We start from the raw sequence: 25,286 nt of genomic DNA, 5'->3' as shown, positions 1-25,286 counted from the left end.
CACAGCATTTGTTAATCATTGGTCTTAGAAACAGCGCCATGATTTACTGGGGTTTTCAGAGCTCTGAAACAGTTATTCCTCTTTTATAATGTCCCTGTCTAAGTGGCCTGCTTCTGGCATGGGGCTTCTCTTTGAGGTGAAACTGAAGCTGTCTGTAAAATGGGTGATTTTGCGGTTATAGCCTGGTAGTGTAGCCACATCAATCCATAGGTACAAATATAAAAATATACTTTCCCTTGAGGGTTTTGCTCTCTTTAATGCAGACATCTTGCTGATGTAGGTATATGTATACACTAACCTAGTGCGCCCCTCTTTCTTTTTTTTTAAAGTACTGTGCATTTCTGGTAGATTTTCTGACGGTCTTGGAAAATAAAGGGATCTTGACTCCCTTGAGGGTAGAAAGGCCTTGCAGAGAGACCTTGACAAATTAGAGGGCTGGGCAATCACAAACTGCTTGAAAATTAACAAGAGCAAGTGTTGGATTCTGCACCTGGATGGTGCAACCCTGGCTGTACGTACAGACTGGGGGATGAGAGGCTGGAGAGCAGCCCCACAAAAGAGACCTGGGGGTTCTGGTTGACAACAAGTTGAGTATGAGCCAACAGAGCACCATGGCCACCAGGAGGTCCAGCCATAGCCTGGGGTACATCAGGCACAGCATTGCTAGTTGGATGAGGGAAGGGATTGTCCGGTTCTGCTCTGCGCTGGTGTGGCCTCACCTTGAGCACTGTGTGCAGTTTGGGGTGTCACAATATAAGAAAGACATAAAACTATTAGAGAGTGTTCAAAGGAGGGCTACAAAGATGCTGAAGGAAGTGGAGGGCAAGATGTGAGGAGCAGCTGAGGTCCCTTGGTTTGTCCAGCCCAGAGCAGAGCAGGCTGAGGGGAGGCCTCATGGCGGCCTGCAGCTCCCTCACGAGGGGAGCGGAGAGGCAGGCGCTGAGCTCTGCTCTCTGGGGACAGGGACAGGACCCGAGGGAACGGCATGGAGCTGGGACAGGGGAGGGTCAGGCTGGGTGTTAGGGAAAGGTTCTGCACCCAGAGAGCGGTCGGGCACTGGGACAGGCTCCCCAGGGCAGTGGGCACAGCACTGAGCCTAATGGAGTTCAAGAAGTGTTTGGACAGCGCTCTCAGATATATGGTCTGATAGGGTGTGTGTGGAGCCAAGAGTTGGATTCAGTGATCCTTGTGGGTGCCTTCCAACTCAGGATATTGTATAATTTCGAATTTTTGTGCTTATTCTACTGTAGAGGGAAGCTAAGTGTTGTACCAGCAATTCCCATTGAACCCATATGTGAACCCATATTCCCATATAAGCCCTGTGGTCCCACCACATCTGAAATCCAGCCTGGGCAGCAGCCAGCAGCAAAGTCCTCGATTGCTTCAGAAACCTTCAGCTTGTGCCTCTGAAATGAAAGTTTGGGGCTTCTCCTTGGGCTTTCACAGCACCACAGCATGCAGTTCCTCACAGAATATTTGGTTTCAGAGGCTCCTGCTTTGTCTGCGTGGGAATGGGGCTTCTAAAGGTGATGATGCAAATATATGGGATCTTATGGTTCCTTCCAAATTCTGACTATAGTAAGAAAGTAAAATGTGAAACCCATTGCTGGGCGGAGTGAGAATGAACAAGTGGCTTTGTACATTTAAAAAAAAAAAAAAAAAGAAGAAGAAGAATCTAAAAATAGGCTCCCCACAAGCCTGCACTTCCTGGTGAGCGCAGGGCTGTGGTGGTTGGGGCAGCCGGAGCCATGGGCCGTCTGTGTCAGCCTCGAGAAGCCCCCTCCTGACCCAGGGACACCGAGGGGACAGGTGAGGGGCGAGCAGAGCGGCAGGTGTCCCCCCTGGGCCGGGGTGAAGCAGGTCAGTAACACAGCAATGGCGCAGCGATCAGAAATCCACCCAAATCAAAGAACCGGCAGCCTCCGGTGCTAACGTAGCCTTGTGGCAGCGGATCCGATGCAGTTGGGTGCTCTGACCCCTCTAGCACCGAGGCTTTGAAACCGCTGCCAAAGGGAAGTGAGAAAGGCAGCGCCCGATCGAAACTGCGGGGAATGCGAGGGCAGGTGGGGGGACATGCTGGGAGCTTCACTTTCAGTTGTGGCACTGCACCGTTCCCTACCGTGTTGCTTCATTCATTTATCTATTTCTTCATTTTTTTTAAGGAAACGTAATGGCGCAGTGGGCACACATGCTGAAAACGTTTGTAATAATCAGGTGCTTACGAATAAGCTGATAAATGCAGTAGCAAGTTGCATCGTTTTGGCTGCCCCATACACGCAGGAATGAGACTTCCCTTGCTTAGTCAGTGCCTGTGGTCAGTGAGATGTTGCAGAGAAATTCAGACAGCACAGAGCTCTGTCCAAGCTGCCAGCAGGGACCCTTTCTTTCTTATCCCTGGGAGCTAAGTGAATTTTACTCTGTGCATTGCTCTGCCTTGCTTCTCTCAAATCCAGAAGCCAATGATTTGGAAAGATTGCTCTGAAACCCCTTCTAAGTTTTATCAACGATTTCTCATCATAACTCGGTTCCTGCTGGCATATATATCAGCTGTATATTTACGTCGCATGTTTCTACTTCACAGCTCACCAGCTCTTTGCGGGTTAGCTGCTTCCCATGGCCTTCCCCGTGTGTCTGTTGCACTCTGCAAAGCTTTATGCTGAGCAAGGAAGTGAGGTGGCTTCATTCAGTTGCTCACCGCCTCATTTTACAGAGCGGTACCGATGTGCTTCTGTGTTTCCCCCCAAAAAAGCCTGAGAAGCCGTGACTTTGTGTGCTGCCTGGCCCTGTGCTTCATAGGGGTGCATCCACCAGCACTGGGTGCCAACGTGCGGGGAGGAGATGCTCCCTCAGTGGCATGACTGGGGACATTTGGGACAGACCTGGGCAGGGAGGGATGCCTGTTGAACCAGAGTCACAGAGCAGAGGTGGATTTTTATGGAAGGTGAGTAATTCATCCACTTGGTTTTCCTCTTTGGGTGGGAGGAACAGCACGGGGATGCTCTCAGGCGCATCCAGCGGTTTTAACTCATGCTGAACTTTTGTGACTAATTGCAATCCAATTTGGCATGTGAAACCAGCGCCGCAGTCACACTTACAGGATGGCAGGGGGATAAAGTAATTTTTCTGTTTGGCTTCTCTGGAGGCTTCTCATCTGTCCGGTTGGGCCAGTTTTGTTGTTAGTCAGTTGTTGTTTTTTGATATTTTGGGGTGTGTTGTGTGTTTTTGTTATTAAAGAAAAGACTACGCAATCGCTCCGTGCCTCTTTAATGTACTGTAATTAGACATGGAGCAGGCTATTGAACAGTTGTGGCTAAAGCTGTGAAAAAGAAAAATTTTAACTGCTGTTACATGAAAAATCTCCTTTTTTATGCTTTTATGATCACTGCCCATTTATGTTTTAGCATCTGATCCTGTATACGAATGTAGAAGGAAATGAGCTGGCTCAGCAGAAACTGAAACCCAGACTAATCTCATGCTATAATAAGAGCTTAACAGCATCATTGTCCGTGGGCACTTCAGCAGCAAACTAAGAAAACAAAAATAAATCAGCATTAAAAAACAGAGTGCAGGGAAAGCATCGACGCCTGTTTTGGGGCCTGCTCCAGCGGGATGGCTGGTTCCTGCCAAAGCTCTTTATCAGCTTTCAGAAGCTCGCGGCCGTCCGTCCCGCAGCGTCCTCCTGTCCTTTCACCCCATGCCTCCCCACTTACATAACTGACTTAGGCATTACCTCCCCTGCTCTCCTTGATGTGTCTTTAGCACCTCTGCATCACTTGGCCCCTGCATTTCGATGCATAACTTTCCCTGCAAATCTGCTCCTTAGGCAAGGCTGGTAGTAGTTAGAAGCAGAGACAGTAGGTTTAAGTTGTTGCATATTTAATTTTTCAGATCTGTTTAATTACCTAAACCCAGTGGATTTCTTTACCAAAAATATATGGAGAATAACATTTCTAATTAAAAAAGTCCCCGTAGCTTTTGAACTCTTGAAACTTTCTCCAGCCAGAAACTGAAAGTGGAATGGATTTTTTTTGTATTTATTATCAGACTGAGAGAAAAGTAGAGATTAGCAGAGCATAAACAGAAGGATGTGAAGTTGTCCTCAAGTGCACTAATGATCTGAGTAGCCAATTTGGTTAGTGGGAGAGTTGTGACTGAGCCTGAAATTGGACACTTAGGGTTTCAATTTGTTAAATAAAAATAAAGCAGGGAAGTGGATTTTCTAGAAATTATGCATCAGCCTAGTCATGCCTATGTACAGCCTGCTCCAGTCCTTGGAGAAGCACAGGAGACGTTAGTCCACGCAGGTCACCAGCTTCTCCTTGTGGGTTGCTGTGCTGTGCTTTAGCTCGTTCCTGTGAGGACCGGTGCCAAAATCTGCATTTGCTTGTTGCCAAAGGCTGCGATGTTTCTTAGCTGCTCTTTATACAGTGCTTGAACAACTTTTGGCACTGCTGCTTGATGAAGGTAAGCAAAATTCCTGTGTCCACAGGGGGAAAAGTGTTATTCAAGTTAAAGACATAAGGCATCTAGTGTTTTCAGTCTGGATAAATCGAATGATGTTTTATGGGCTGCGAGGCAATTTTCTGCAAGCTTTCGAAGCAGAGCAAGCAGGCACTGCGTTGTTTAGCCTTACCACGTGCTGCTGTTTGTCAGGCACCTCCTCTTTGTCCCTGGCTCCTCTCCTCGGATGCCCGGGATGGATTTGGAGGGGGCCTCCAGCTTGCTGAGGGATGCTGATGGCACCGGGCGTTCAGCACCTCCCTGGGGTGCTCCCCAGCTGTCCGCGGGCACTGCAGTGCCCAGGTCCTGTTATCTGCCCTTCCACTTGAATTCCCAGCTTTTTGGCATGGCGATGGGCTCTTTTCAGCCAGGGTGCCCACTGGTGAGGGCGCACACACGCTCCTGATTCGTAAAGGCAAGTTGCATGCATGGAAAGGCTTGCTGGAAAGAGCAGCTCCTCTTGAGACATACAGCCACGCTGCACAGGGGAAGTAGATCTATGGATTTGGACTATTTCTACATACGCATTTTATTAAGCAGCATGCTGAAGCCTGTGGGTTTTCAAAGCTCTTTCAAGACCTGTGTGTTGGAAGCCACCGGAGCTGAGCAGCCGGGCTTGCTTCTGGCTGCTCCTGGCCGAAGCCACCTGCGTGGTGCCCCGTAACCCACATCCAGGTGGCGCTCCCCAGTTTTTGGTGGACGATCAGACTTCAGGGTACTTCAGCAGTTTCTCCCCATCCGTTTGCTCTCCTGGTGCCCCTCTCTGATGTCTTCATGTTTTCCAGAGGGTGTGAAGTGCAGCTGCTTTTGGCTACCACAGGGGAGGGTCTGCGCCTGTGCCACCACTGTCATGGCCATGGGGAGAAGCAGCTAAGGGCACATTTCTCTTGGCTATCAAAAGGAAAAGCACTTTTTTTTTTTTTTTTTCTGCACTCCTCCTGTCTGCAAGTGCCCTGTGTGTGTAAGCGTGCATGAGAACAGCAGCTCCCAGCACACCCCAGCCTGCCAGTAGCACTCGGTGGTATTTTCAGCAACCTTTTCCCTTTTCGCTGCTCTAGCAAAGGGACGTTTTTATTTCCCAAGCAAACTGCCTGATGGCCTCTCTGCTCGTTACAGCTGTTCCTCTGGTAGGGCAGGTCTGAATCTCCCACTTAAGAAATAAAAAAAAAACCCAACCACAACAACAGCTGGATTATGTATAAAATACAAATATGTGGATGTGAGGAGCTGCACTTGCTGAGAATGTTTTCCAGTACACAGATCCAACCAAACAGCAAACAGAGAGTGATTGTGGTCTCCCATAGCTAAGGCTGTGGTTAGATTTGTTTGTTTGTTTTCGTACAAGCCTGGGTGTTGGCTTTTTATTTATTTATTTATTTTAAACAAATGCACCACTATTGCCTGCCCTCGCAGTGGCAAATGGGGTCCTCCCTGGTCGAGGGACACTTGGAGCTGGAGAAGGGACTGGAAACTCCTTGTGTAACTCGTACTGCATGTGGAGATGTTCCAGAAACAAGCTGGAACATTATTTCTTACGCTGTTTTTCCACTGAGCTTCGCATCTCTTCCATTAGACCTTATCAGAGGATCAGCGTAGCTGCACTTGGGAGGGAACGGAGCAAATGTCTGATGCCACGGAGTTGCCATTAACGTAAAAGAAGGTCGGGATGTTTTGAGAGAGGTGGTTAACCCTGGGCATGGAAGTCAGAAGATGCACAGAATTTGGGGGAAGTCTGTGCCGTCCAGCTAATGCGCCTAGGGATGGGCAGCCGGCACCCCTGCCTGTAACCGGGGGAGAAGCTGCTCAGCTGGAAGCACAGCGAAGAGCCTGGCTACAGCCGAGCACAGGCTGACCCAAGCCACCGGGGTGAGGCTTCCCTGGAAAAGCCAAATCCCCTTCTTGGATGGGTTCCCAGTGCAGTCAAGGAGACTCGGTGCCACTGGGCAAGCAGGGGCGAGACCTCGTCCAAGGTGGTGCGGGCGGTCTTGGTGGCCGGGGACGCAGAGAAAGGAACACATCTTAATGGGAGGGGGATGAGGAGCCTGGTCGGTAAGGCAGGAGAGCTAAAAGTGACGTGGGAGTGATGGTGCTCTGTAACCGTGCATAGCAGAGGGTAAATTCTATACAAGGTGATGCTGGGACCAGATCAAACGCTGTAACGAGCAGTGGGTACCTTTGGGCTGGACGTTGGGAAGTGATTTTGAGCTGTCAGAGGAATTAGATCCCGTGAAAGCCTGACTGGGGTGACTGTGTGTTAGCCCTTGGCACTCACACCTCCCTGCCTCTCGCCCAGCCACGAATTTGGTGTTGCCGCGGGCTGTTTCTTGTTGTGCTTTGTCTAATTTCAGCACACCAAAGCTGCCTCCTCGGCTGAGCGCTCACGGTATTGCCCTAATACGAATTACTGGAGATAACCTGGGAGTTTTATAACTACTGCACTTTTACAAAGTGCACTTTGTTGTCCAGTGAACCCAGACCCGGGCAGATAATTGCTATGACAAATAGTTCGAACTCCTTCTCTCCCTTGTAAAACCGGGGAGGAGCAGATAACTAATCTCTCCCGGTTTTGGAACGAGTGCAGCTTTGATGGCTATCTTGGCAGGTTGAAACCACAGCCGTCTGTTCCAAGCCGGTGGGTAATTGCTTTGTGCAAAGCCATTCATGAACTAATTTTTTCCTCCGGGAAGCTGAAGTTTGTTTGTTCAATTCCATGTCAAAGCAGCGTCGTTCCTTTCCAGAGAGCGAGGCAGGGTTGTGTGCACAGCTCTGCTCTTTCTGACCTGCCTCTATCTTTGTTTTTGTTTCTTGAATATAATTTGGAATAGATTTTTCCCACATTGCTTCTCAAGCTGTCTAGCCCGATGTTTTCCAAACCTGTGGTTTCCTTCCTATTTCTCCCTCATTTCACATTATTAAATCTTCCAGCCCACTGAAGGCGCCTGAGAAGTAGATTTCAACAGCTTGGGCACAGCTCAAGTCCTCCTCTATCGGGCAGTGTGTGCTCCAGTACACTAAACGTGCTGGATACCAACAAACCAGGGCTGGTGCTCAGGACGGAGAATAGGGCATGCGAGCAGTGCAACAGCCAAGCACGCGCACTGAGTCCCGCGGCAGGGCTCCCTCACCCGCACAGCTCCCAGATGTTCAGAGGGAACCTCCTCCAGCTTCAGGTCAGATCAGATAACCGATGCCATAACATACAGAGAAAAGACCTGGGTGGTCTGCAAATCCACATTTCTGCACTCTGTGATCCCGTTGTGTCCAACCGAAGCAAGTATTCCAGGGATATTCATCAGGGAAAGGGTGTTATTTTGCTCAACGCCAATTCTTTTCATATCAGTGCTGTGCCCCCGGGTTGCCAGACCTACCCGTTGTGCTGCTCGGGTGGCTATGGTCCACGCGTGGCCACACGGGAGTTAGAAGGATGTGGAGGTGGGGAGCTCCAAGAGGGATGAGTGGAGCAGGGGAATGCCTCCATGCTTTAGGATAAATGGGGCTGAGGAACCGTGTGATGTTGGGATGGCATTGCTGAAGGTAACTGTAGGGCTTTTTCCAGCTTCTGCCCCGATCCGTGTTTTTTCTTGTCCAACAGAGGATGTTCTTGGGGGGTCCAAGCCTGGCTCTGGACCTTAGGACTCTCTTTCGATGACAACCCTTTTGGTCTTCAGCAGCGCTCTGGAGGAGGGCTATTTAAAGCTCTCGTCCTTTCTGTGGGCTGTAGGATGGAGGAAGCGCTTCCTCCACGCAGATCTCTATCCCAACCCCACAGACGCTTTTGTCTGCTTCCGTACAGTCCCCACCCTGCTTGGAGTCGCTCCAAAGCCGAGCGCGCCGGGGCAGCACGCTATTGTTCGCCAGGGCCGTCCTTAGATGTGTCTCCTTTCCTTTCCCAAAGCAGAGCGTTTCTGCACCAAAACGCCCGAGATTGGTGTCTGGAGTATCAGAATAAATGTCCGTCTGTCCTCGCCGCCCCTCGTGCCGTTGGAAATGTTGGCGTTGCAGAGAGGAAATAGAGGGGCTGACCTTCCTTCGGGAGCACGATTGATGTTTGCTGCTGCTGTTGTGGTAGTCGTGAATGTTTGAGGGGGGACAGGGAGGTCCCTGGATAAACTTGGCAAGTCATGATCTGTCTTCTTTGGGTCAAGGAGCTAAAAAAATAAAATATTGACCACGAGGGGATGAGTACCCGAAATGCTTTTAAGGTATTGTCTATTCTTACATGACTCCAAATATTTATATCAATTTGCGGCTGACTTTCCTGGTCCCAGAGGTTGGATGTTCACTGGCCTTCCCCTTTTAACGTGCATCCTACAAGCAAAGTGCTCTTCGCAGGCTTCAAGGCTAAGGGAAGCAGCCTCGCTCTGGTGTGCTGAAAGGAGATGTCTGCAGATGTTGGGAGAACGCACCACTTCAGAAACTTCCAGTCAGTACCCTACCCTCCATCAGCACTCCCCTCCTTTCAACCACCGCCACGTCCTTTAAACACTTTTTTCCTGTTTCTCCAAAGAGGAAAAAATAAATGATAAATTATTGCATTGATGTTGCGCAAACGGGCCGCTTGCGGAAAGGTCTTGTTGACAGGGCTTCTCACACAGGATACCTTCTCCTCGCGCAGAAAAGTCGCTGCAAATTTCCAGGAAAACACAAATGCCATCCTTGGGAAAGGGGACATTAAAAAAATGTCATCCTGGTGGCTAGGGTGGATCTTGGATTGTGAAAGATGTAGTGCAGAAGTGGGTAAAATGTTGGGTTTGGTAGGGTTAGAAGTGGAGCTGACCAGTGGTTGACATCAGGCATAGCCCAGTGGCTCGTCAGAGACCAGAATAATTAATGGAAAATCAAAAACCAGCAGAGGGCAGTACTCTGGCATGGCTGGACCCAGAAGAGCTTGTCTGTCCAGGGCCTGATGCAGTAAAACCTAACCGCACACGTTATTTATCTTTGCTACAACAAAGATCGTGCTATCTGAGTGGGAGATCTTAGGGGGTAACTCTCTCATGAGTCCCATTCAAGTGTTGAACGCTGCACAGAAATGCCAGAGGAGAGAGAGGATTTTCACCTGCGTGCTCTTTGTCCCCCTAAAAATGTCGTAAGGGGCCTGGATTAGGGGGTTCCCAGCTGATCCCTCTGGTTTGGAGCTCTCCCTTTCTTGTAGGCTGCCAGGAGGGTCCAGCAGACGTCTTCTGCCTGAGCTCTGTGGGCTCCGGCCGTGCTGGTGGGATGCTTCTCTCATTAGTTAGTTTACAGAGCTGTTATTTTATGGGGTTTTCTGCAAGAAAAAAAGTTAAACACTCAGTTTGCTTTCAGATTTTTTGACTTAGGTATTTTTTCATTCAGTAGACAGGAAAATAAAGGTGTGAAACAATTAGGTTAGTGGATTAAGGGGAACGAGAACAGACAGTGTTTTGAGAAGGATTTGTTCACTGTGGAGTGTGTCTTTTCAAGCAAGTTAACCAGTGGCTTTTGTCCTCTATTAAAATGGTGATATATTAGAAAAAAGGAAAAAAAAAACAAAAAACAACACAAAAACACCCCACCACCACCAAAAAATGGCAGTGGAGAGAAAGTTTGTTTAGAAAGCCAGATGAATAAAAGAAATGGATGCGGTTTTATTAGATTGGAGGTTTGGGGAACCAGAAATTGAATAGTAGAAATTGTTAGCAATAACCGTGTTATTTGGTCAATGAAAATGTTAGTGACAAGCAGTATTTCTCTCTTTATTTTTTTCCCCCCAGTGGTTCAGTATTTTTAATTAAGCATCTAAACAAATGTCAGCTGAATTTTTGTTCGAGGTAGCCAGTTGGCGTACCTCCAAAACCACAGTTTTCATCATCGTCTTAGTAAGCATAACTCTTATGTAAGATAAAGGGAGGCTTTTTTTTAAAAAAAAAAAAAAAAAAGAAAAAAGTTTCTTTCCACTCTTTGAAAGAAGACAACCTCGATTAGCTACCCCGAGATCCACCTGGCTCCTCAAAGCCCCCCGTCTCAGCACGGTACCTGCGGCTAGGGAGAGGCAGGATGTCAGATCTCATTTTTATTTCCGTTTAAGCACCATTAGCAGCGATGATGATCTCGCAGACCAGCCTCTGAGGGCTGATTATCGTCTGTCACTATCTCTTTTGCAAGTGTCTTTGTCCCCAAACTCTTCATCTTCTCCGCGTGAGCGGCTCCGATGCGACGGGCTTTGCTCAGGTGCAGTCGTCAGGCACTTGGCGCTGCCACATTTCGGCTAATTCTTGCGATGCAGAAGGAGGAATTGGATCCAGCTTCCTTCCTCCCGGTGCCGTGATCGTTCTGCAGAGAGGACAGACGCGTAAAGAAGCGGGACGCTGACATTTGTCATTCGGATGAGCACGTACACACCCTTTAATGCAAGCCAACCTGACTTTTACAAAGTCAATATTGGAAATCCTATAACGTTTGAGGGACTTTCTGCTGGTGGCTCAGCACACCAGAGGAGAAGAGCCCAAGCTGTTGCCTCCTTCCTAGTGCAGCAAGGCGTTCAGCATGGGGCCTGACATGGGCTGTGGCAGGTGGATGGAGGGCTCTGTGGTGGACTGCTGCACGAAGGAAGCTTTTGGGGGTGGCCAGCACCGGGGCTGGATGTGATTTAGCTTAATCAGTTAACAAATGCCTCACGTGAAACTTGTAAAATCCAACAACGAGCCTGCCAAGTCCGTGATTTGGATTTTATCGCTCCGTCTGCCCTGCCCTGCGCTGTTTTTTGTCACTTTTCTTCCTTCCCTCCCTGACCTTTGGGAACCGTGCGGTTGCAACATTTCCCTCGTTTCCCGGTTCGTGGCAGGCACCTCTCCTGCAAGCCCGTGCTCCCGGAGGTTTATTTTAATTTACCTATCACAATTGTACCTTACCTTAAGGTGACGTGGGTTTTTCCCCGTGCAGCCCAACCTGCTCAGAAAAAGACCTTGTATGCTAAGACGCTGTGCTGACACGTTCTCCTCGCAGTGTAATCCTGTGTAAACAAACTGTATTTTTTTTTAAGCCTTGCCAACTTCACACAGCATCTGAAGACAGAAGAAGGCTGCCTCCTTCTCCCTTGGTTTCATTAAAAAGAAAAAAAAAAAAAAGGGCAAAGGGAGGAGAAGAGGAAAATCCACTCATGGTTTTCTTTTCCTGTCTCAAATAACAAGCTGCGTCCCTGCCCGAACTGCTCCCACCCAAATTAACCTAATTTCCTAATTTGCTCGAAATATTTCTGTGCTTTTCTTATTGCATTGGGGAATATTTGCCCTTTACAGTAACAAGCTCTCCTTTCTGAGCTGGAAACCGTTATAGAGAGCTCCCGAGGAGCTGCCAGATTTGCTGGTCCTAGCGCAGGTCTCCCTTTCTGCCCGCAGCCCGTTTTTAATTTGTTTTGCAGCAATTTGGGGGTTTCTGTCGGCGTGCCCTCAGTGGGGTGATGGGGTCGCACTGCAGGCAGGCAGCTTGAACCCCAAATGGCTCTCGGCTTGATGCTCGATGTCCACAGCCTAAGTGATTTCCTGCGTTAATCAGGAATATAATCCCGAGGAAAGCGACTTGAAGAGACACGAGGAATCCAGAGCCCTCTAAGTGAATTTCTAAGGTTTCAGTGCAGCTGGCCCCATGAAATCAATGTGCCATCCTGCAGTGTTCCTCTCGCATAGCTGTTCGCAGGATTGGAGCCTTCGTAATTATATCTTTCTCGGGAGAGCTGGCAGTGGGTTATCTATAGCTCTTGTCCGTTTGCCTTCCCAGAATTGGGTTTGCAAGGGCGCGTTGCCAGTGCCTGTGTGTGTGTTGATGGTGAAACTTTCACAGCGGCGGGGCTCTGCGTACATCGCTCTGCCTTTCCGAAGGGCGTTCGTCCTGAAAATACCGCTGGGTTTTCCGAAACTGGAAGTGGGGGTGATGCAGGTGGGGGTTACTTCCCTCCGACCGCTTTTAAATGAGCTTTTGGAAAAGGCTTAGCTCAAAAATAAGTTGCGAGTAAGCGGCGTTGCTCGTTTAGATAAAAGAGTGATTAGTCATTGAAAGTAAAAAAAAGTGGAAAAGCCCGTTTATTTGTTTAGCTCTGTTTGTTCTGGGCTTGCTAGGTTTCCCTTTTGCCTTTCCCTTCGCTAGGTCTCGCGGCGAGGAAGTAACCGCAGCTCCTCCTGCAGCCAGGCCTTGCTGTCCCTGCTCCGCAGGCTGCAGGGGAATGTTCGGCGTTTTATTGAGTTTCTTCCGCCCAGCTGCTCCCGTTATTAACTTCGAGAGACGTGGAGATGCTCCTCGTCACCCTGCAGCTCCGTCGTGAGGTGCTGCTCCCGGCCCCGAGCCCGCCACCGGTGAGGCCGAGGCCGAGGCCGCGGGGCAGGAGCGGGGCTCACGTGAGCGTGCCCGGCAGGGCCGGATAGCTGTAGCAACGTGCTGTGCATCCTGCCCCTCCTCTGCTGCAGTGCTCGTTGCTTAGGATACTGCCGTTAAAACATCCAACACAAGCTGCTCCTCGCCGCGGAGTTCGTTGTCTGTCCCAGGCCCGGGCAGCCGGACATTTCTCCACACGGCTCAGGTGGCCGTCCCCGGGCAAAACGAGGTCTGGAGGACTCCTTTACGTTCCCACTTGCAGCGCTGTTTGCTCTGGGATCTTCCTGAGCTTTCTTAAATCCGTGTGTGCATTAAATGGGCTGGTGGGAGCTGGAGAAGCCCCTCTCCACGCCACGCCAGCAGTGCAGGGTGAGCCAGCGGGGCATCGGCAAGGAGACGGGAGGGCTTCCTCCTAACCAGAAGGTTATATATATATAATAAGCTGACGAAGAGTCCAATGCATTTTTCACTCAAGGGTGTGTCCGTGACGTGTGACAGCACAGGCCTTTAGGGACTGAAGCTTTTAGTTGGGCTTCCTGCCCTTTTTTAACATAAGGATCAAATTGCAGTGGAGAACCCAGCCTCGGAAAACAGCTGCTGGCTTTTTGAGGCACGGCAGTTGTTGAAGTGCCCCACGGGGCAGGACCTCCCCATGGCTCCCGTCTTTACCTGGCAATGGGAAAAAGGATACGGAAGCTAGTTCATGGAGTCACAGGATGGCTGAGGTTGGTAAAAACCTCTGGAGATCACCCAGTCCAATCCCCCTGCTCCAGCAGGGCCACCCAGAGCAGTAAAACAGTGTCTCCAAGCAAAACCTCTCGTAGCACGAAGCTCACAATATCCCTCCGGGCTGATCCTTTTGTCTCTCCAGGGCAGAAGGCATCAGTGACCGATCCGACGCTTTGGCTGTTGTAATAAAAAAATCTTTCACCCATATGGGAGCGGTTCTTGCGTGTCAGCCCATCTCAGGGCAGTAGAGCAGCACTGGCTGCCTGGCTGATGCTGTTCATTTGCTCGGGGCTCCCGCAGTCCCCAGGGCACCGTGCTACAGATTCAGGACCATAATGGGTCTCGGACACGCTTGTTCTGTTCTGTAAGCGAGCACGGCAAGACAAATGGTGCAAAATTTACCCCTGTGAAGCAGGCAGCTCAGATGATATAAGGAGTGTTTATTATATTTCACCATGCTCTTTCTCTGCTGAAGAGCACCACTGCCCTACAGATAGGCGCATCGCACATTTTCCCCTTTTTATTAACACCGAGTCCACTCCCAAGGAGGTTTGAACCAGGCAGGGCATCTCTACGGAGCCGTTCCTTCTCTTGCAGCCCTAACTGATGCGCTGAGAGCATCCCGTCAGGAGCTCTGCTCACAGGGGTTTGCACCCCTTCAGAAGGTTTGCGGTGAAAAACCCAGGCTGCTCTCTGCTGTTTGGGTGACGTGCGCTGGGAACATTGCTTCTGGCAGTAACTGGTGGTAGGTATACAGAGGGCTCGTGGCAAAGTGGCACGCACCGAGCTTTCTGGCTTGGCCTCGGTGAGTAAAAGACCTTTTGCTCATTGCTGGGATTTTGCTGTGAGCCCAGAAGGACAGAAGATATTCGTGCTCAGGTAGGACTCAGGGGCATTTCTGTACTTATTTTTGCTCCTCTGGGGAATCCAGCCATCACAATCGTGCTGGAAGCCCCAAACATCTCCTGCTCCTGGCTTTGCTGGCAGCGTGATGTCTCAGGCTCGCAAGAGGTTCAGCTGGCACAAGCTCTTGGAAAAAAAAAAAAAACACACCACCACGACAACCCACTGCCCTAATCACAGCACTGACCTGAGCATCCCGAGCCCGCTCCCTGCAATTTCCATTAGCAGCCGTCCTCCGAGTGGTCTCGCAGCTAAATCAGCCGATGAGCCTCTGGAAAGTGATTTGATGAAAGCATTTTACAGCAATCGAGTGAAATGTCAGCTGGGTGCCAGCAGCGGGGGGGGGGGCTGTCATGATTAATGAGCTGTTTAGGCGTTTCGTTTTGTAGGAGCTACCTGAAACACAATTCACGTCGAAGGTGGTTTTTAGACCTGCTTTAATAAATTAATGTTAATGCTGGTTGTTTAATGATTCTTAACAAATTGGTTACAACAACTGCGGGGTTATATTTGGGTTGAACACATTAGCGAGCCTTTCAGAAAGCTCATATGCAAAAAAAGGGTTATGTTTAGATCATTGCACATCACTTTTCTGATATAACATGACCCAAAAGAGGAGGGAGGGTTGAAATAACCTGTAATTTGTTGAATGCAAAGACTACTGCGGCATAAAGCTTTTGGGGATGATACTAAATGAGCATCCGTCCAAATATCAGGATACATCTTACCGCGATTAGAAGCATTGAAATCCAATAAAGGAGGGTAACTTCTTGCCTCTCTGCTGGCGAGGGGCCTCTCTTTTTAAGGGAACGGGAATAATAAAGGTATTTTAGGAAAAGGGGGAATGGCCCCGGGCATTCCTGCAGGGGATGCTGGCAGAGACCAGGAGCTTCCCCGCACGCTGGGGGTGAGCAGAGGTATGGGACCCGCAGAAAACTGCCCTGCAAAGAGCAGAAATAAAGCTTCGGAGCTGAAATAATTGCAGCTTTCTAGAAAACAGAAGCGCTGATGATAACAGAGTTTTCTGCCTAGCCTGATGCATTGTACTAATGAGCAGCTGGCTGGTTTCTTGTCTCCGAGCATCAAGTCACAGGGCAGGACGGGGATTTTTTACATTGCTCAGGCGACAGAGAGAATAAGTGGGATACAGATAAAATGAGGTTAAATTCAGCTGGTGAAAAGCCCTCTGCTGCACAGCAACTTATTTTTTGCTGACCTTTAACATTTTTTTAGGTTCTTATGCATGCCTGGGATTTTTTACTCTTTGGGAAGCGCTTAGCCCCTGTTACATTTTTCCCTGGTATTCGTTTCTGCATGCTTTGTTGCTCGGCTCTTGCTGTTTCCCGGGGCTGAGGAGCGGTGCTGTGAAGCCACACGGGTGCTGGGCTCGTCCTGACCTGCCTTCTGCCCTGGTTTTGGGCAAGCGTAGCAGGGACGTCGAGTAAGGCGGTGGACCAGGGACGTCAAGGAAGGCATTTGTGCTGGGCTCAGTCCTCCCTGTTGTAGGGGCTCGGACGTAACTCTGTACAAACCGTGTGGAAACGCCCTGGTAATTACTTGGGGTTGTTACACGTAGGAGCACCCCCTAGTGAGGCTGTCCCAGGCTGTGGTTCTGTCCTGCTGGACATTTGGGGCTCGGGATGGGAGATGCTCCTCAACCTCTTTGTGGATCTGCAGAGAGGCGGCAGCATCGCCCTGCCTGGGTATTGCTGGGAGGCCACAAAAAAGGCTGGAAGGGATAAGATCCAAAAATCCATCGTGATACCCATTTTGTTTCCTCTCCTAAATACACACTGACTGTCTTTTGCTGTGTCAAAGGCTCTTGCTTGTTGCTGGGCCTGTGCAGGCCACCCGCACATCACGGGCACTGTCACAGGAGGGGACAATCCTCCCCCCTCCTAAAAACCCTGATAAAAGCATGACGTTCGCCTTTTGCCCGTGCTGTGGAGTAATGAACTTACTGAACAAGCTTGCAGAGGCGCACAAGCCCCAATAAAGGTGGAAGGAGTTGCTCTGCCAACCCCGTCTCACTGGGGCCCTGTGACACTGCTGCGGAGAGGAACGGGGAGGGAGGAGATGCTCCCACATCATATTAACTGCGAGGGTTAAACAAAATGGGGTGCTTTCCTAGTAGGACAGGCAAATCCAGCATCTGGAAAGAGTCCAGCGGGGGGCCACAAAGATGATACGGGGCCTGGAGCATCTTCCCTGTGAGGAAAGGCTGCGAGACCTGGGTCTGTTCTGCCTTGAGAAGAGAAGACTGAGAGGGGATCTCATCAATGTGTATAAATACCTGAGGTGTGGGAGACAGAGGGATTTGGCCAACCTCTTTCCAGTGGTTTGTGGGGACAGGACAAGGGGCAATGGCCACAAAATGGAGCACAGGAAGTTCCGCACCAACATGAGAAAGAACTTCTTCACGGTGAGGGTGACGGAGCACTGGGACAGGCTGCCCAGGGAGGTTGTGGGGTCTCCTTCTCTGGAGATATTCAAGGCCCGTCTGGACGCCTACCTGGGCAGCCTGCTCTAGGGAACCTGCTTTGGCAGGGGGGTTGGACCCGATGATCTTTCGAGGTCCCTTCCAACCCCTACAATCCTGTCATTCTGTGATCTCATCCTCCCTCTGCCCTTGTCCCCTTGCCCCGTACAGGGTCTGCACCAGGCAGGCAGGCTCGCGCGGGGCTGGAGCTGACGCGGGTGCTCTCTCGCTTGGCAGCAGCTGAGCCGGGCTCCGGGAGAGGATGGGGAAGCAGAACAGCAAGCTGCGCCCCGAGGTGCTGCAGGACCTGCGCGAGAACACCGAGTTCACGGACCACGAGCTGCAGGAGTGGTACAAGGGCTTCCTAAAAGATTGCCCGACGGGCCATTTGACTGTGGAGGAGTTCAAAAAAATCTACGCCAACTTCTTCCCCTACGGCGACGCGTCCAAGTTCGCCGAGCACGTGTTCCGCACCTTCGACACCAACGGCGACGGGACGATCGACTTCAGGGAATTCATCATCGCGCTGAGCGTCACCTCGCGGGGCAAGCTCGAGCAGAAGCTCAAGTGGGCGTTCAGCATGTACGACCTGGACGGCAACGGGTACATCAGCCGCGGGGAAATGCTGGAAATCGTGCAGGTGAGGAGGCTCTGTCTTTTATTTTATGTTCGTTGTTGTAACTTCTTGGCTTGAGACATTTGGAGCTGGAGACGTTCGGTGTGTGGAGCTGGGTCCCTCCCGTGTCCCCAAGGGGCAGTTTGGGGCCACGATGGGACCTAGGAGGTGCAAAGGTCCTGAGAGATAAATGAGGCTCCATGCAACTGCAGCAAGGCCAAGGTCTTGCAGCTCTCCCTGAGGATTCCTTGGTGGGGTTTTGGTGGGGCCATAAAGACCTAAATGCAAATTCTACTCACCTGGTTAATCTCAAAATCGATACCACAGGCTCTGAAACTTCAAATCTGAGTCAACGTGAGCTCAAAATTAAAGACTGTATCATGTCTTCATCGCCTGAAGGCTGGGAGCATGGCCCCACGGCTGGCTCTGGGGCCAGTGGCACCTGCCCCGGCAGTGGGATGTTCTCCATCCTGATACACAGGAGCACCTCTGAACACCAGGGGCCACTTCTTACTGTGCAGGTGGCCGAGCACTGGAGCAGGTTCCCAGAGAGGTGCTGGGGTCTCCCTCCTTGGGAGAGATACTCAGAAGTCACTTGGGCATAGAATCATAGAATAAAATCATACCGTCGTCTAGGCTGGAAAAGATCTTCAGGATCATCAAATCCAACCATCAACCTGACCTGCTGAGTCCCGTCACTAAAGCATGGTCCTGGGCAACCTCCTGTAGGTGTCCCTGCTTGGGCAGAGGTAGGACCAGATGCCTCCAGAGGTCCCTTCCCACCCCAGCCACCCTGTGACCCTGTGGTCCAGCCCGTAGCTGAGGTGTGTCCAAACCAGCTTGGTGTCCCCAGTGCATTCCAATAGGATAAAAGAGGTCTCATCTCCGAAAGCAGAGCGGTGCACTGCTGCTTTGCTCCCGTATTTTGTCTCAGACCTGCTTGCACGTTAGCCTAAACCCCAACTTTCTCTTAAACTGACCCAGCAGCGTGGGTGCTTCTTTGAAGTGCAAGTGAACACAGGAAAGAAAAATAAAAAAACCCTGCAGTCAGAAATTTGTATTTGTTTTGGTTTGTAAAGTCCCGCAGCTGCCTGCTGGGGTCAGCTGCCTTTTTTTATTGCTGCAGGCTTAAATTATTTTTCTCAGTCCTGATGCTTTGTAGTTTGGGTCATGTTTTTCCTATGTCCTTTTTTTTTTTTTTTTTTTTTTTTTCTAATACTCAGGCAATCTACAAAATGGTTTCATCAGTAATGAAAATGCCAGAAGACGAATCCACTCCAGAGAAGCGGACAGACAAGATCTTCAGACAGATGGACACAAACAATGACGGTACGGTCTCAGCCTCGTCCTGCTCGAGGGGGAGATGCTCAGCGGGGCGAGGATGTGGTTCTCATGCTGGTACAGAGACCTGTAACAATATGGCTTTACGTCTAGAAAGGCTATTTCTGATTTAAGAGCGTCTCATGACAAAATATACAGCAAAACCTGCTCTGTGCATCCTCCATCTCTGCACCTTGTCGCTGAGATAAAGTCAGCTCGTTCCTGGTAAAATATCGCCCCGTGAGCCGCGCGCTGCCAAACAATAAAATCTGCACGGGGGAAAGGTAACAGAGAGAGGCTGCTGCAGGCTCCCACGTTAGCAATGCTCGCTCCCTGCCAGGGAGCCTAGGGAGCCAGGGATGGATCTCCCGCTCCTCTCGGTGGCTTGAAATGCTTCTTCTGCCCCACTCAGCTGTGGGACACAGCTAATAGCTTCTCCTTTGTGCGCTGCTTTTAAGCATTGCGAGGAAAGGGAAACGCTAATAAACTTCGTGATAGTTAGGAGTGCTCTTTTTCAGACTGACAAAAAGTTAAGAAAACAATTTTTTTTTTGGAGACGTTAGCCAGAAACTAGGATTGAACCCTGAGCTAGGGGGTTTAATGAACAGCAGAGAGGAACCCTGACGCTGAGCATCTCCCACAGCTGAAACCTTCCCTTTGGGATGCCCCTCACACTGTGGAGGTATCAGAGCTCAGCAAAAGGTTTAACATCAGTGATGCTTCTGCATCAGGACACGGTGTGAGAGAGGCAGCAAACGCTCATCTCCTCCTTCCTGTGACACCCAGACACATTTTTGGGAGCGAGGAGCTGCATTTCCAGCAGGAACTGGCACGGGTGGGTAGGGCAGTAGTGGCTCCCAACCCTGCAAACACTCACACATGGTTTCAGCAGGGTCCTGAAGGAAGAGCTCTTGGAGCAGGAGGGAGGCAGCGAGGGGCTTGGAGGGGCAGCAGGGGCTGCCACTGCTCACATCAAGCCCCGGCGGTGAAAGCAGAGAGATTTGGCACGTTTGGGTTGAAAACAGCATAGCACTGTGAGCATCGCATGCAAAGCACACACACGTGCAGGTACCAAGCCTCCTGTTCATGTTCCGTGCTATTTGTACGGCCCAGTTCTGGGACAGAAAGCTGCTGATATTAGAACCGTTGTATTTTTTATTTTATTTTTAATTTGGTACTGTCTTTTTAAATAAGAAACGACAGGGTTTTATGCTAGATTGTTTTGCAGAAGAAAGATGCATCCAGGCTTAAGGGCTTGAGCGGGATTTGGCTGCTCTGCGTTGCACTAAATTCCCCGAGATGCATTTGCAATAGATTAAATATACGTGCATTGTTTTTTGTAAGCTACAGTGAGTGGCAGCAATGAATGACTGTTTTTTTTTCTCTTCTGTTTTGCCTTTCCTCCTTTGAAGGTAAACTGTCCCTGGAGGAGTTCATCAAAGGTGCCAAGAGCGATCCCTCCATCGTGCGGTTGTTACAGTGCGACCCCAGCAGCGCGAGTCAATTCTGATACAAAGCGGACAGTTTGCAACGAGAATCTCGGCTTGTCCTTCAAGCTTTGCTCGCAAATGGATGCCTTCTCAATCATTCCTCAACAGTTAGTGGATAAGATACCATTGCCAGATTGTGTGTGTCTGAGTGAAAACAGCCCTCGCTCCCCTCACTAACACCAGTGCAGCTCTCCTTCGGCAGCTCCATTTCTGCTTTCCCGTAATGTTTTGGTTCACTCTGCACGTGTTAACGGTAAATGAAAGGTATGTTTACATGCAGATCCGAAGGGTTCAGATTTCCCGTGAGATACCACTTCGCTTAGTCTGGGAGGAAGAATGGTGTTCCCGTTGTCCCAGGAAGACGCTAGGTAGGACTTTGACCCAACGTAGCAGATGGCAGGTAATTTATTTTGCTTCGGAAATGACTATGTTAAAAAAAAATAAAAAATGAAAAAAAAAAAAAAGGGGGACTGAATGGAGTAGAAAGTTTAAAAAAAAAAAAAAGGAAAAAAAAAAAACAACAAAACAAAACGCAGCTTTCCTGGGCATGGTTCCAATTTTCTTTTTGAGGAAAATTGCTTGCACTTATCTAATGGTCTTTACTTTCTTTTAATATATATATAAATTATATATATATGGTGAAGTAAAATTTTAAATATTTAGGTCATCTATTTAAGGCATACAATAGAATTCAAGCTTTGTTTCTTCTAGTTGTCTGTGATTTATTCCGATCTTGGAGATGATTGTTTTTTGTGGTATTTATGCATTAGCCAATCGCCGTTCCAAAAGAGATGCATGACTAGCAGTTTGTGGATACTTCACTCTGTTTAATTACTGAATGCAAATCTTCGTTCGTTTTTACTGTCGGTTGTTCCAGCGTTACTGTATTAACGGCAGACCTGAAAGGAGCAATCCTCATTTTGTATTTCTCAGTGGAGTCCTACTTTATGGTGGTCGCTGCGTTAAATGGCTTCTGAGTGAAATGAGGTGACGTGACTCGCACCGCTCTTCTCGACCTCGCTGCACCTCCTCCCTCTTGCTGTCAATACGTTACTAGTCTCGTGCATTCCAGTGTTATTTAATATCTGCCTAATGCCAAGAAATATCAATTGAAATAAAAGACTACTTTTCTTGTCAATAGCTGTCTTCTTTTCACCCCTGCAGCAAATCTGTGTCGTCACCTATTTGGTGGAAGGTGGAGGCTGGCTCCCTGTCCCTGCTCTCTCTGGGACACATTTTGGCTGCTTTGAATTTCACTATTAAATAAAAAAGATGTGTTTGCGCTATATCCAAATAGAAATGCACCGGTAGGTCAGACCCAGTACAAAGTACAGCCTTATGTCAGTGCTGCCGAGCAGAGGAGCGCATTCATTATTTTTTTTCCACAGAAATTCAGATTTGAGCCATTAAACCAACCTTCCTTTCAACTGCAACGCCCTGCGGATGAGCGCAGCCCTGAAAGCGGAGTTATTTGAGAATCTGCAAGCCAAGAAAAAAAAAAAAAGGTATTGGGGAAAAAAAAAAAAAACACACAAGAAGTCTGGTGGTTGCTTTCAGCCCATCGGCAGCCTCGCTGCTCATGCAGGGAAGTGCTGCAGCACTGAATTCACCATAGATGAGCTTCCACAAGCGGCTCTTCTCACAGGGGATGGGTGGCTGGGGGTTGGAGGTCCCGAGGGGACCCCAGGGTCCTGCAGCAGAGGTACAGCAGCCACTCCGGGCTCACACATGTGGCCACGCTTGGGCGAGCGTGAGGAACCGTCCCTGCGCCTGCAGCGGGACCGTGCCCCCGAGGGGACCACAGCATTTGAATCTCGGCAGGTCTGTGGGATCCTAAAATGAGTCAGGCGTATTTTTATTTGGGCGCTGCACAATGACCCCTTTTTTTGGGTAGTGAGGATGTTAAGAGTTGTCTCGATGTAGCATTCGGAAATGCATCAGGTCTTTTTTCTCGTCGTTTGTCTGAGTCTGGGCGTGGTCCTTTTTTTCAGGTTTTTCTGCCATCTGTCTTCTTCTGGTTTCCGACTCTCTTTTTGGTGAATAGCAAGTTTGAGTAACAGTCTGACAAAACCCAAACTGTTCTCATTTAAAAAAAAAAAAAAAAAAAGAATCTCCTTACAAAAAGCTCATTTTGACTGGCTTTCGAGAAACAAAACGAAAGCTGACTTCTAGTGGCGAGAAAAAAAAAAAAAAAAGTTTTATTTCTTTGGCTTTACAATTTTTGCATTAAAATGTGCCGAGGTGTCTGGGAGGGAAGGCTTGCTGCCGGCCACCCCGTGCAGATGGGATCGAGCCCAATGCCTGAGTCCATCTGCCTGCACATCTCTCCACAACATGCATGGGTGATGCTCCCCAACATCTCCCCCAGCCCAACTCCTTCTGCCTCTCACAGGATCACAGGGGCTGAGGTCAGAAGGGTGCCTTGTCCAACCCCCAGCTCAAGCAGGGCCACCCAGAGCAGGTTCCGGCCCCATGTTTGTTTTTTTTTAGGCTGCTTCTTGCTTTTTCCACCACTTTCTCAGCCTTTAATCAGACCTGCTCCAGATGCTGGAGCTGGGCACCCACGGCCACTAGCTAACTTTGAACATCTCGGCTCTGCTGTGACGAGCCCCTCTGAGGCCGTGAGTTTAACTTAGCAAAAGTGGAATTTGGCACAATAAATAAATAAATAACCCATCAACAGGTCCATTTTTACCTCGTTTTAATAAGCTGTGTAATTATTCTCTCACCATGGAGATATCTGGCACTCCGAAAGCTCTGGCTAATTACCACATCAATTCAGGCTCTTCTGTACGAATCGCAGGCCCTGTTAGGCTAATCCTAAATCATGGCCTTGCCTCCCAAATGAAGTTAGTGCCCTCCTGGTGGCCGCTCAGCTCCAGCCGGGGTGGCAGAGGCGCGGGGATGCGGTCTTGTGCAGCCCCTGGGCAGGTGGTCTTTGCGGAGCCGTCCCCGCTGCGTTGTGCAGGGCACCCTCGTATGTAAAGGTTAGGAAGCAGACGTGGGCTTTAATGGTCCAGTGGGCAAGCTGGCATTTTGAGGCTGCGTCAGGTCAGAGAGGCTGCTGATGAACCCGATAATCGCTGTTACGTCTTCTGGGAGGGGAGATGTTTCGCTGGAAAAGGGGAAAAAAAAAAAACAAAGTGAGCAAAGCAAATCTCTACAAGCTTTGTTGCTGTAGGCGGTGCCTGGCCCCAGCCCTTGTAGGTAGCCCCTGTGTGTTAGGTGTGATGTTATGGGGTCTGCTGTGCTTCTGCATGCTCTCCTGAAGGTCCCAGCCACCTGGGGGTGCCTGGGTTCCTGCCAGCCATTGTGGGGACAAGGCAGGAACCCCCGGCCCCAAGGAGGAGGCGAGGAGCTGTCCTGGAGCCTCGGAAGGGGTAAGTCCACAGCCAGCATGGGGTGTTTGAACGGGTGGACAGCAGTTGGGCTCGTCCTGATGGAGAAGTGATTTATCCTAAATGAAGTCTTTACTGGTTGGGATGTAGCTGGAGGGAATAGTCTCTGGTCTGACGGTGAGAGGCAGGGCCCCCTCCTTGCTCCTGGTTGTTCAATGAAGTGTGCCAGGCTGCTACCCTCACGCCATCCTTCGCTGCCCCAAGCCCATACAGAGGCACAGAACCATCTAGATTGGAAAAGACCTTCAAGATCATCAAGTCCAACCATCAGCCTGACCTACCAAGTCCCATCACTAAACCCTGTCCCGTAGTGCCATGTCCACACGTCTCTTGAATACCTCCGGGCATGGGGACTCCACCACTTCCCTGCACAGCCCCTTCCAATGCTTCACCATCCTCTCTGTGAAGAAATTCATCCTAATGTCCGAGCTAAACCTCCCCTGCTCTTTTGTTTCAAAGTAAAAAAATAAAAAATAAAAAAAAAAATACAAAGCCAGCCCCTGTGGGGGTGCAGATTCAGCCTCCTCGTTTGCACCCGCGCTGCCTTACCCGGCAGGGAGACCCACGGGTTTCTTCTGGGCCTTACAGCACCTGCCACACATCCTTTGGCTTGTCTGCACAGGAGCAAAGTGCGACCTGCCGCATGGCCCGGAGCAGGCAGGTGGCAGCTGGCATCTCCTGGCTGAGCTCTGTCACCTCAGCAGGACGCCGTGCCGCCTCTGCGAACTTCTCTCCGTTGGATGCCTTCCTCCCGCCTGGCCCCGCTCAGCCACGAGCCAGGTTGCTGAAAACCCTCAGGGTTCCCTCCTTCTCTTTATTCCGTTTTTTTCAATACTTCCCTGGACCCCTTTTGGGGTAAATCACCGGTTCCACGTCTGAGCGGCTGCCGCTGGCAGTGGGCGCAGCGCTGGCAGCTCGCTCCTTGGGGAAAGGTGAGCGCAACGCAGCTGCATTAATTTGCCATTAATAACCAGAAACAAAACACAAACACTGCACACTCTTTCCTTGGAGAAAATAAAATAAACTCGGCTAATTCAGATGTTAGTGTTGCGCAGCCATGGTTATTCCTGTGCTGTTTGCTGCCCTTCTGAATTACTGATATTTGCCAGCAAGCAGGTCTGGTGCCTGCTGGGGGACGTGGGGAAGGAGATTTCAGAGCCACCCCTCCCTGAGATGCAGGTGGTACCAGCCGCCCAGCAGTCACACTGCCACGAGCCCAGTGTTCCCTCACAACCTGAGCAGGTCACCTGCTCCCCTGCCAAAATCCCAATATCACTTGGGACCGAGGCATCACAGGCTGCACCACTGAAAGCTGCAGGACTGATGAAAAAAAAATGAAAGAGAAAAACAGAAAAAGTGTGTTTTTGTAAATGATTTCCTCGGAGTGAGATGCCTTCCCGTGATGCCTGTAAGGGAGCTGCTGCCCACTCTGTGCCTCTGCACGGCCCCTCCTGCGCCCACCGCCTGGTACCCGGCTGATGCTCTCCAGGCAGCACAGGCTGGGGCAGCCTCAGTTTCCATGG

At 50.0% G+C, this 25,286-nt stretch overlaps 1 protein-coding gene across 8 annotated transcripts in view; it reads left to right on the top strand.

Annotated features, from left to right (window-relative positions):
- The window catches only part of HPCAL1 (hippocalcin like 1), a 57,779-nt gene extending 36,276 nt beyond the window's left edge, over positions 1-21,503 (top strand). For 2 of the 8 annotated variants that reach the window (XM_035542932.2, XM_035542934.2), the window contains 3 exons: positions 17,177-17,579; positions 18,779-18,884; positions 20,288-21,503. In XM_035542932.2, the coding sequence (XP_035398825.1) occupies positions 17,202-17,579; positions 18,779-18,884; positions 20,288-20,385 (582 nt within the window). In that variant the 5' untranslated portion in view covers positions 17,177-17,201 and the 3' untranslated portion in view covers positions 20,386-21,503. Of the gene's footprint in view, positions 1-1,694; positions 1,861-2,355; positions 2,942-17,110; positions 17,580-18,778; positions 18,885-20,287 lie in introns of those variants that run through there. The other 6 variants (XM_035542929.2, XM_035542931.2, XM_035542935.2 and 3 more) reach the window with 5 other exon arrangements.
- Positions 21,504-25,286: the final 3,783 nt, after the last annotated feature.

This window comes from Cygnus atratus, chromosome 3 (genome assembly GCF_013377495.2).
Source record: "Cygnus atratus isolate AKBS03 ecotype Queensland, Australia chromosome 3, CAtr_DNAZoo_HiC_assembly, whole genome shotgun sequence".
Taxonomy (NCBI): domain Eukaryota; kingdom Metazoa; phylum Chordata; class Aves; order Anseriformes; family Anatidae; genus Cygnus; species Cygnus atratus.
Note: the sequence above shows the minus strand (reverse complement) of the source record. Positions and strands in the feature narration are given on the sequence as shown.